Raw genomic sequence first — 9957 nt, 5'->3', positions numbered from 1 at the left:
CTCTGACCGCGAGGGGGTGTTCATGTACTCTATTTATTAAATGTATGCACTCAATTTTAATTTATATAAATCTAAATAATATAATTTAAATAAAAAATCATTAAACAAATATTCTCTAGAAACAGATTGCATGAATAACATATTTTTATGTTGAGATACAGAGGAAGACCGAAAAAAGCAAAAACGAAAGAGAGAAAGCATTATCACAAACATGGCCGAGGCAATATTAACTAAATTAAAATTCCAGACTGAAGTCATTGAAGGTACAAAGAAATGTTTATATATGGGTACCCAGAAATAGATTCTTATTCATTCGACATGCACCAAACACAGGAGAATGATAAGTGAAGGAGAAGAATTAATAAATAAACAAAATTAGCAAAAGGGTTAAGGAACTAGAACGGCAACTACTGCTCTGTGAATCTCAAATCTCGTAATTTGATTTCTCAAACAGTTCACCCAAATGAAAATTACTTCCAAAGGTTACAGATATTTTTCAGAATAGTCAAACTTGGGGTAGTTCTGTCTCAAACCGTCTTGCTCTGATTTTTATCTCTCGCAATCAATTAACATCAGTGTCATTTGATAAGAGAGGTTCTTGGTAGGCCAAATTGGTATCTTCCTCTCAACTCCCAAGTGTTTAAGGTGATCGCTTAAAAAAAAAAGTTCAACACGGTTGACAACTTATCACAATCAATCTGTTAGGCAATAATGGCAATCCAGGAACTAACAGTCACCACCATCCAGTCATGCATGGACTCACCAAAACTATATTTTTTTTTTATAAGAAGTAATCTGGATTTATATATTGTTTTATGAGATCATAATTTTTACACTGATAAAAACATATATATCTATATATGTTATGTCATTGTTTTACAATGATAAAATAAACACTTCTCATTTGTACCCATGTTTTTCTTATTTTCTTGTACTGTATGTAACATGTCTTGTTCTACTTTTTGAAAGAGTAAGACAAACCAGGGAATAGAAAGAAAAAAAAAAACAGTGGTGTTGTAAAACTTTATAAAGGAAATTGTTTCTGTAGAAATTGAAAAAGGGAAGTGTTTCTGTTGAATTCATGGGGTTGGGGATATGGGGAGCCTTCGTCAATTGGTTATGCAGGTGAAACTTGCTACCACTATTATTCTCTTTCTTCTCCTTCTGGTTTTGCTCAACATCTGTCACGAAATTTAAGGCTCATAATTCTATTCTTTTGCTAATGAAGTTGTGATGAGTTAGTATTTTTAAGTACATACTGCGTATATAATGGTATTAAGTTGGAATTCAAACTTGCACTGGTTCCCTTATTCTAGTATACATATGATGCAGCTCTTCCTTTTCAACCGAAAAACTCCTTCATTTATTTTTGTTATCGATATTTCATTCAATCGGATTGCCCTTCATCATGGAGTTTCAAAATGTTTCATTTTTCTTTCTCTTGTTTCCAATGATACAGTCTCTTTTTCAAGCAAGAAATGGAGTTATCTCTGGTTGGTCTTCAGGATGCTGGGAAAACGTCACTTATAAATGTCATTGCAGTATGTAACAACAGAAAACATTAATATGATTAGTTTTCAATTTCATTTGTTCTTTTCCTACTTGCTGATGCCTGGTGTATGTTTGATTTTGACGAAGACTGGTGGATATAGTGAAGTGATGATTCCTACGGTAATTAAATTACCTTTCTTTAATCACTGATAATCAATTTTGATGCCATACTTCGTGTTGTCTATTTCCATAAATTTGAGGTTAATTCTGTGCCTGCAAATTTACTTAATGGCCTTGTTACCTACAGGTAGGATTTAATATGAAAAGGATAACTAAAGGAAATGTGACAATAAAGCTATGGGACCTTGGAGGTCAACCAAGGTTTCGCAGTATGTGGGAGAGATACTGTCGTGCTGTTTCAGCAATTGTGTATGTTCTCTAAAAACTTTGCATCAGTCACTGAAGTATTGCTTTTTCTTATCAAGTGAAATGTTTCCTATGTCTTTCTCCCCTGAACATTAGGCTAATGAGATTACAAATTTACGATTGAAAAGTACAGAAATTAAACTGAAACTAACATTGCCAAAAGTGTAATTTGGCGAGCCATTGTTGTTTTCATCCAAGGCAACACAAGTTTTCAACTTCACACTCTTTTTCCTCTTCATACTGTATAATTTCTTTTTAGATTACGTATGATTGATATAACTTATTTTGTGGAGGAACTTGCAGTTATGTTGTTGACGCAGCTGATTATGAAAATTTACCTGTCTCTAGAGATGAACTTCATGACTTGTTGAGCAAACCTTCTTTAAATGGAATTCCCATTCTAATTTTGGGTAATAAGATTGACAAACCTGGGGCATTGTCCAAGAAAGACCTGGCAGATCAGATGTAAGTATCTTCTCTAGGGGTATTAAGATGTTCAGATGTACGTACCCAAGTTGAGTATATAGTGCTGATTAACTCAAAAGTTTGCTTAAACATTTCCCAAAATTAAATTATAATTAAAATCACATCATGCTAGATAATTGTAACAGCAAATTTACTATCATCTTTTCTTTCACCATCTAAGGATAGCCTCCGAATAATTTGCTTTATTCTGATAATCTTTCCCAGATGATTTATCTTTCAGAATGTACTTGTACTTTTAATGTTTGTTTCGTATGTGCAGGGGATTGACGTCCATCACTGGTAGAGAAGTTTGTTGCATCATGATCTCCTGTAAGAACTCCACCAGCATTGATACAGTTGTTGATTGGCTTGTAAGAAATTCTAAATCAACAAACAGAAGCTCGAGTTTTGCCCTATAAGTGTATTTGTACGTTGTATTACAGAGAAGCTATTTGATTTAAGTGACTTCTGTTGGTATGATACAAGCTTACATCATACCAGACAACATGTGATTTCATACGTACGTTGTTACAGATTGCATCTGAGCTAAATTATAAATTAAGACAATTGCTAATGCCGCATGTGTAACGGATTCGAATAAACTTTTGTGTTTATACTTTGTTTGTGACTGATAGTTGCAAATTTGTGGAGAGATACAAAAATCATATCAACTGCTAAGTGTCTGATGGAAGGCTAGCAGTATTTTTGTGGTTGAAGAAACAAAAAAAAACAGCAAGTTCTTAAATTTTTCTGGTTGAGAAAACACAATTCTTTGTGCCTAGTCACTGATAAATGTGATAAAAATTAAAGGGGCATTCCGAGAATCGAACTCGGGACCTCTCGCACCCAAAGCGAGAATCATACCACTAGACCAAATGCCCACATTTTAGTGAGAACAGCCACATTAAATATATGTTTTCTTGATTTAATTTTTTCTAATTCATGCCAACTTGTCTTCTTTTCGATACTAACAGGTCGTACTTGTTATAGCTGCAAAAGGTTAAAAACTAGTGGATTGTTTGGTGAATTTACTGTAGGGAGAATTTTAAAGTTAAAACTGTGATTTATTTTAAAAGGAATTAGAACTATTAAATGAAAATTCAATATGAAATATGTGATTATAAGCCTTAAATTACCAAACATAACATAATAAATCGCAAACGGTTAGGATGGAAAATTAATACAAAAGGCCAAAAGGTTAGCATGAAAAATTTACATATGCTCCCCGTATTCTTAGAAGCATTTTGATTTTGACAGAAATATTTATACTAATTAGGTATGTATCTATTTTTTAAAATTTGGTAATAAAATTGAAATGAGTATATCACTTCGTCTTCATTTTAATATTTATCTTTGTTTTAAATTAATTAAATATTTATCTTTGTTTTAAATTAATTAAATATTTATCTTTGTTTTAAATCAATTAAATGTTTATCTTTGTTTTAAATTAATTAGAATATTTTTAAGTTATTAAATAATATAAAAAATTCATTAGTTTTCTTAATTTTAGTTTTATAACTTATTTTTATGACACATTTGATTATTTTTATTTAATTTACAGTGAATATTTAATAATTTCATATTTTGATAATAGGGATGAAAATGAAATAGTCAACTCACACTTATCCCACTTTATTATCACTCTTAACAAAAGTAAGCACACATTATACATAAAAAAAAAATTAAGGAGGAAACATACGTATAGGAATAATTTTAATTCCTAGGATACATATAAAAATTTTAATTTCAAAAGACCTAAAATTTGTAGTATCTCAATAGCAGATCTTCAGTAAAAATCTTAAATATAAAATCTATTATTTATAGAAATCTTCAGGAAGATTTGTGTATAATAAAAAATGTTATATTTAATTTTTTTTAGTAGAAAGAATTTATAAGAGTACCAGAAAAAGTTAGCAAAATCTATATGTAAAAATTAAAAATTAGTGTCTGAAAACAAGATATTACTTGCAATGAACAAATCTTTGAAGGAGTCTTCTTGTCCAAACGTTTTGGTCTGAAGCCCTGGTGTTGAAGCCTTTGCTCTCAAATCCTGTACTCTCAGCCCCTTTGTTCTGAAGCCGTCGCTCTCAAACCCTTTGCTCTCACAGTCGTCATTGTCAGACACTGCATCTTGGGCCACTCTGTTTTATTTTGGAAGGTATTAATTGCATTTTTTCGAGCTCTGTATGTTTGTTTCTCCTTTTGATATCTGCTTATATTCGGATTATAAGCAACGCTTCGCCAAAATTCGTTTTTCTTTTAGGTATTGTTGGTTCAGTTATTGCTAAAGAAGGCAGTCTGCCTGACGCTTCTGCTCTCGTATCCGGTGCTTTCAAGGTTAGTTTTTGTGAGGTCAACTTGTTTATCTGGGTGGTGTTGTTTTTGTTATGCTTCTTTTAGTGAATTGTTAGAATAGACTATAATTATATATTATAAATATTATAGATAACCAATTATTCTATTCAAGTTGCTAATTTGCTATTATATAATACCAAATATTTTGATTCAATTAACTATTCTATTGATTTATCTCTTAATATGATAGTTGATAATTGAGTTTATAGTGCTATCTAGTGTCGGGTCCCCTAGATTCCCATGTCCTTGGCGGTAATGCTCTTGTAAGAGAATGTGTTAGAGCCCACATTCGCTAGAGGCGTAAGTTCCAATACCTCGACATGGTATCATAAGTGATTTTTCCACATTCATTTCAATAATTTTTTGTTCTCTCATGGATGTCAAAGATGAAAACTCTAATACCTTAATATGGTATCATAAGTGATTGTGTCTACTCTAAATGTTAGCCATTTTTCCGATGACTTAGTTTTTTATGATATTTTTATCAATCATTTGTCTAAAGGTAAAATGAATTGTTGATTCGGATGCCAATACCTATGTTTTCAATCTTATAGACATGTCAATGATAAAATCTTGTGTTACCCAATTAATATGCTGTTCTTATAGTATCTATTGGAGTTGTTCAACTTTCTCCTACATTGGTGCTTTGTAATGTTTTCTAGGTACTTCAATTTAAATTTTGTTTATTGTCTGATAGTGCCTTATTGGCCCATACTGATTTGTTAATAACCTTTGTTAAAGATATTTTTTTCTATTCAAGAGATGTTCCAACACTAGGAAGACTGCTAGTGGTAATCTTATTGAAGAATTGTATGTGTTGTCTCCTTCAGTTTTTTTCACAAAATAATTGTAACTCGGTTTCCTTTAACACAAATACAGATACTACCAATTCTTGTAAGAAAGCTTGTGTTTTACATTTAAGATCTGGAGATGTCTCGGATAAAGTCCTTCGGCTTTTGAGTAATGTCATTCCTTTTGATATTCTTCTACATAATTTTTTCTACTTTCAGTTGTCAAATTTGTTTTCTTGCTAAGTTTAGAAGATTATCTTTCACTTCACTTAAGAATGTGTCTCAATTTTATTTGATATATTATATAGTGATATTTGGGGGTCTTATGGTAAGCCTATAAATCATTACAAATGTTTTTCCTAACCTTGGTGGATGATTGGAGTTGTTTTACTTGGATATTTTTGCTCACACATGAATCTGAAACAACTAATATTGTAAAACATTTTTTTCAAATGGTTCAAATTCAGTTTGGGACCAAAGTTAAGTGTTTCAGGTTTGACAATGCGAAATAACTTGCTTTTAATAATTCTTTAGCATTACAAGAAATCCTCCATCAATATTCTTGTGTGGAGAGACTTGAACAATACTCAATAATTGAGAGAAAACATCCACATCTATTGAATGTGGTTCAGACTTTATTTTCCAAATCCAAGTTGCCAATTCAATTCTTGGAGGAGTGTGTGTCCATTGTTGTCTTTCTAATTAACAAGGTCTCCTCTTCAATAATGCAACATAAATCATCTTACCAGGTTCTATACGGATCTAAACCTGATTATGCAACAATTTTTCCCTCATCCAAAAACAAATTTACTCTTCATGTCATATTCCATGCATTTTTGTTGGTTATCGTAGAGGCTACAAGCACTACTCCTTTATGATATGGGAATTCCATTTCAAAATTTTAATAAAACATTAAAAATGAAGTGTTAAAATGATATCATAATGGTCTCACTCATGTAAGCAAAAACAAATCCAGTCTGTTAGGACCCTTCAGCACAAATTTAATTAGTGAGGAAAAAGTGCTCTGTATGTTTGTTTGCTTTCTAGCTCTTTTTCAAGATTATGGAGTCGATGGGTGAATGTGAGGCCAGCCAGCATGGGAGAGGCCACCCAGCGTGGGTGAGGCCAAGTGTGTGTGCAGGAGGATTGATTGGTTTTACAAATGTGGGGATTTGGACAACTGAGAATGTAAATGGGTTTAATAAAAATGTTATGATGGGTGAGGACAAAGGACTGAAGGTGGGAAGGTGCCCCAGTATGTGTTGCTGCCCCCTTAGTTTGCTTTGTTGTTAATCTTGAATTAAATCAATTTTGTAGTTTAGTTAAAATTGATTCTGAAACAAAGGGATTTAAGTTTGATGGCTGAAAATTTTATAGTAAAATATTAGTTTTTTTATCTATCAGGAAAACTTACCATCTGCAATTATTTTGGTTAGAAATTAGTTTGAGGTAGCATAAGGTCTTTACTAATTGCGTTGCTTTCTTTTTCTCTGTCTGACAGTGTCGGTGCCTTCAATCTTTACACTTCTTTACGGAGTCAGTTCGTCAATCTTTTTCTTTTTCTCTTCACTGGTATGCACCTTCAATCTTTCTTTTTGTCTGTTTGCTGTTTGCTTCTTATTTTTCTGTTTATTGCTATGTATTAGTTATTAGTCTCTAGATTTCCATGTAGATCAGGAGCGACCTTAAGTAGTAAACATATGAAGTTAAAAATGGGAAGATTTAGTTTGGAAAAACACTAGCTTTATAAAGCAATGAAACAATTTAGTTTGGAAAAAAACTAGCTTTATAAAGCAATGAAACATAGTATAATGCAGGTATTTTGTAGGCAATTTTGAAAATGACTTAGTGATAAAAGAAATAAAGTATAATGGGGCTAATTATACTAATTAAAATGCATAGATAAGGTCTGGTTACAAATAGACAGTTTCCTTGTAAATAATGCAATTCGATTTCAGATACAAATACTAGATACCTTTATTAATGCCAAGCATGCTTAGTACCAAGCAATATATTTATGCACAAATTTGTCCCATGCCTCTTTGATATTAACTGGGCTTAGTTTTTTTTTTTTTTTTTTTTTTTTTCTCTAGTACTGCAACTAGATTTCTACCAAACATATCCATGTAGCCTTTTTAAATGCTAATCTTTATCCCCTTAAAATCACTTGAAGGAGAAATTTCAACTTCATCTCACTCATTATTACTATTACCAGCTGCATTCTCTATTGGATTTTCAGAGGTGACTGTTTTTTCTCTAAATAATTTCAAAATATATTGAGTTTTAGGAGTCATGGTGCAAGATGCAACAAGTGGCTAAATTAACAGGTTAGTGTTGTATAAAAAAAACATACAATAAATGAACAGGTAAATTTTATTTTCTAAATGATAATACCTTCGTGAGAGTTTAATATGATAAATAATTAAAATCCAAATAGAAATTTAGTTGTTGTATGAAGATAGGTAGTAATCTTTTTGTTTTATACTAAAAATGACAAAAAAAATTAACAGTAATTGTATGAACAAATATATTTTACCTTGAATTTTTTTTATTCGATCACATTTTACATAAGATTTGAGAGGAAGATACCAATCACACAGTTCTTGTTGGCCCAACAAGAACCTCCCTTAACCCAAATGATGTATACGTTAGTTGATTGCGAGTGATAAATATTAGAGCATGGCGGTTTGAGACAGAACTACCTCTATTTTGAATCTTTTGAAAAATATCTACGACCTTTGCCAGTAATTTTAGTTTGGGTGGATCGTTGGAGAAGTAAAATAATGATATCTGAGATATCACAGCAATATTTGTTGTTCTAGTTCCTCCACCATTTTGGTAATTTTCTTTTATTTATTGATGTTTCTCCTTCACTTTTTTTTCTCCTCTGGTTGGTGCTTTTTAATGAATGATAATAGATTTCTGGCCACCCGTATAGGCATTTCTTTGCACCTTTGATGACTTCGGGCTAAAATTTCAATTTAGTCAATTAGACCTATCTCCTGTTTGTGATAATACTCACTCTCGTTCTTGAATTTCACTGTCTTCCTATCTTTCTTGGCATAAGAATAGGGAATGAGGGTTTTGCGAAGCCTTGAGGTCTGGAAACTAGGAGTTGTCAACTACATTGATGCATTGAAACTGCAGGAAAAACTGGCCTTGGATAGAAAGCTTCATAAGAGACGTGATACTCTTCTGTCTTTGCAACACCCCCCTACATACACTGTGGGCAAAAGGCAAACTGTTCACAATTTGTTAATTCCCCAGTCAGAGTTGGAAGCAATTGGAGCTGAACTTCACTACACTCAAAGGGGAGGAGACATTACATTTCATGGTCCCCGCCAAGCCATTTTGTATCCTATCATATCACTTCGTGACATTGGGCTTGGTGCTCGGAGTTTTGTGGAGAAAATCGAGTCAACCATGATTGAACTGGCTGCTATGTATGGCGTGAAAGCTTGTCCTGGGCAAAGTGGTGAAACTGGGGTATGGGTTGGAGAAAGGAAGATAGGTGCTATTGGCGTTCGGATATCGGGTGGAATCACTTCTCATGGGATGGCATTTAACATTGATCCTGATTTAAGCTACTTCAGGCACATTGTTCCTTGTGGAATTGCGGATAAAGATGTAACATCTTTGAGAAGGGAGACAGATGTTGTCCTTCCCGAGGGAGAAATAGTACAGGAACAATTGATTTCATGTTTTGCAAGAGTCTTTGGTTATAATAACCTGATTTGGAAGGAGGATGCTTCAGTACATTTTGATTACGAAACTGAACGAGATCGAGTTACTTGAGCTAGCATACAACTGTAGATATTTGTTTCTTCTTTCATTCTTTTTCAAATCTTTAAGTTAATACAATTCTTTCTTATCTACATATGTACCAGAACATGATCGAGGAATCAATTTGATTAAACTAGCCAATGAATATTATTTAAACAAAATATCATATTAAGGTTGTTAGTGCATATTCTATTTAATTCTTGCTGACATGGGCAACATGTTTTTCTCAACAGAAAAAATATTGAACCTACAGTCTCACATGCAAATTTGATTCTAAACAAGAGACACTTTGATTTAAAAACCTCCATTATTGAAAGCAAAACTTTATTCCAGACCAAATAAAATAACCACACGCTCTATAAAAATTTCTGCGCAAGCCTCAAAACTTCATCAAATACCATATAAAAATGGTTACATGCTTTAACGGGGGAAATTAATGAGATGTTGGAAAATTACAGCGAGTAGACAACGACAATATATTGAAATTAATTAATGTTCCACGCATAATATAAATACCTTCATAGATATGATGTGTCTACAAGTATAATTTGTTCGTTATTGAGTTCTATATAAAAATGCAATTGCACGTAAACTAACTGGTTACACTTAGGACTGTCATTATAAACTAGACGACAAAAGATGCTTC

At 32.4% G+C, this 9957-nt stretch overlaps 2 protein-coding genes and 1 non-coding gene across 12 annotated transcripts; 2 read left to right on the top strand and 1 right to left on the bottom strand.

Annotated features, from left to right (window-relative positions):
• The first annotated feature begins 954 nt into the window (after window positions 1–954).
• On the top strand, window positions 955–3010 carry LOC106771379 (ADP-ribosylation factor-like protein 8a). 2 transcript variants are annotated; one of them, XM_014657350.2, is made up of 6 exons: window positions 955–1125; window positions 1460–1541; window positions 1639–1671; window positions 1799–1920; window positions 2266–2382; window positions 2663–3010. In XM_014657350.2, exons 1-6 carry the CDS (start codon window positions 1082–1084, stop codon window positions 2799–2801), a joined length of 537 nt encoding a protein of 178 aa, XP_014512836.1. In that variant the 5' UTR covers window positions 955–1081; the 3' UTR covers window positions 2802–3010. The 2 variants fall into 2 exon arrangements, with proteins under 2 accessions (XP_014512836.1, XP_014512835.1); XM_014657349.2 differs by having other exon boundaries at window positions 959–1125; window positions 2221–2382.
• A 181-nt stretch (window positions 3011–3191) lies between these two features.
• On the bottom strand, window positions 3192–3263 carry TRNAP-UGG. Its single transcript has one exon. It is a non-coding gene; the product is annotated as a tRNA-Pro (tRNA).
• Window positions 3264–4303: 1040 nt separating this feature from the next.
• On the top strand, window positions 4304–9510 carry LOC106769796 (octanoyltransferase). 9 transcript variants are annotated; one of them, XR_002669458.1, is made up of 5 exons: window positions 4304–4540; window positions 4646–4719; window positions 7030–7100; window positions 7816–7855; window positions 8676–8771. XR_002669458.1 is itself a non-coding variant. In XM_022785693.1 (5 exons), coding segments are annotated over exons 3-5 (720 nt in total). In that variant the 5' UTR covers window positions 4313–4540; window positions 4646–4719; window positions 5617–5696; the 3' UTR covers window positions 9324–9510. The 9 variants fall into 9 exon arrangements, 7 of the variants coding, with proteins under 7 accessions (XP_022641414.1, XP_022641413.1, XP_022641412.1 ...); XM_022785693.1 differs by lacking the exon at window positions 7816–7855 and adding an exon at window positions 5617–5697 and having other exon boundaries at window positions 4313–4540; window positions 8676–9510; XM_022785692.1 differs by having other exon boundaries at window positions 4315–4540; window positions 8601–9508.
• The last annotated feature ends 447 nt before the right edge of the window (window positions 9511–9957 follow it).

The sequence above is a fragment of the Vigna radiata genome, chromosome 8 (genome assembly GCF_000741045.1).
Source record: "Vigna radiata var. radiata cultivar VC1973A chromosome 8, Vradiata_ver6, whole genome shotgun sequence".
Classification (NCBI taxonomy): domain Eukaryota; kingdom Viridiplantae; phylum Streptophyta; class Magnoliopsida; order Fabales; family Fabaceae; genus Vigna; species Vigna radiata.
Note: the sequence above shows the minus strand (reverse complement) of the source record. Positions and strands in the feature narration are given on the sequence as shown.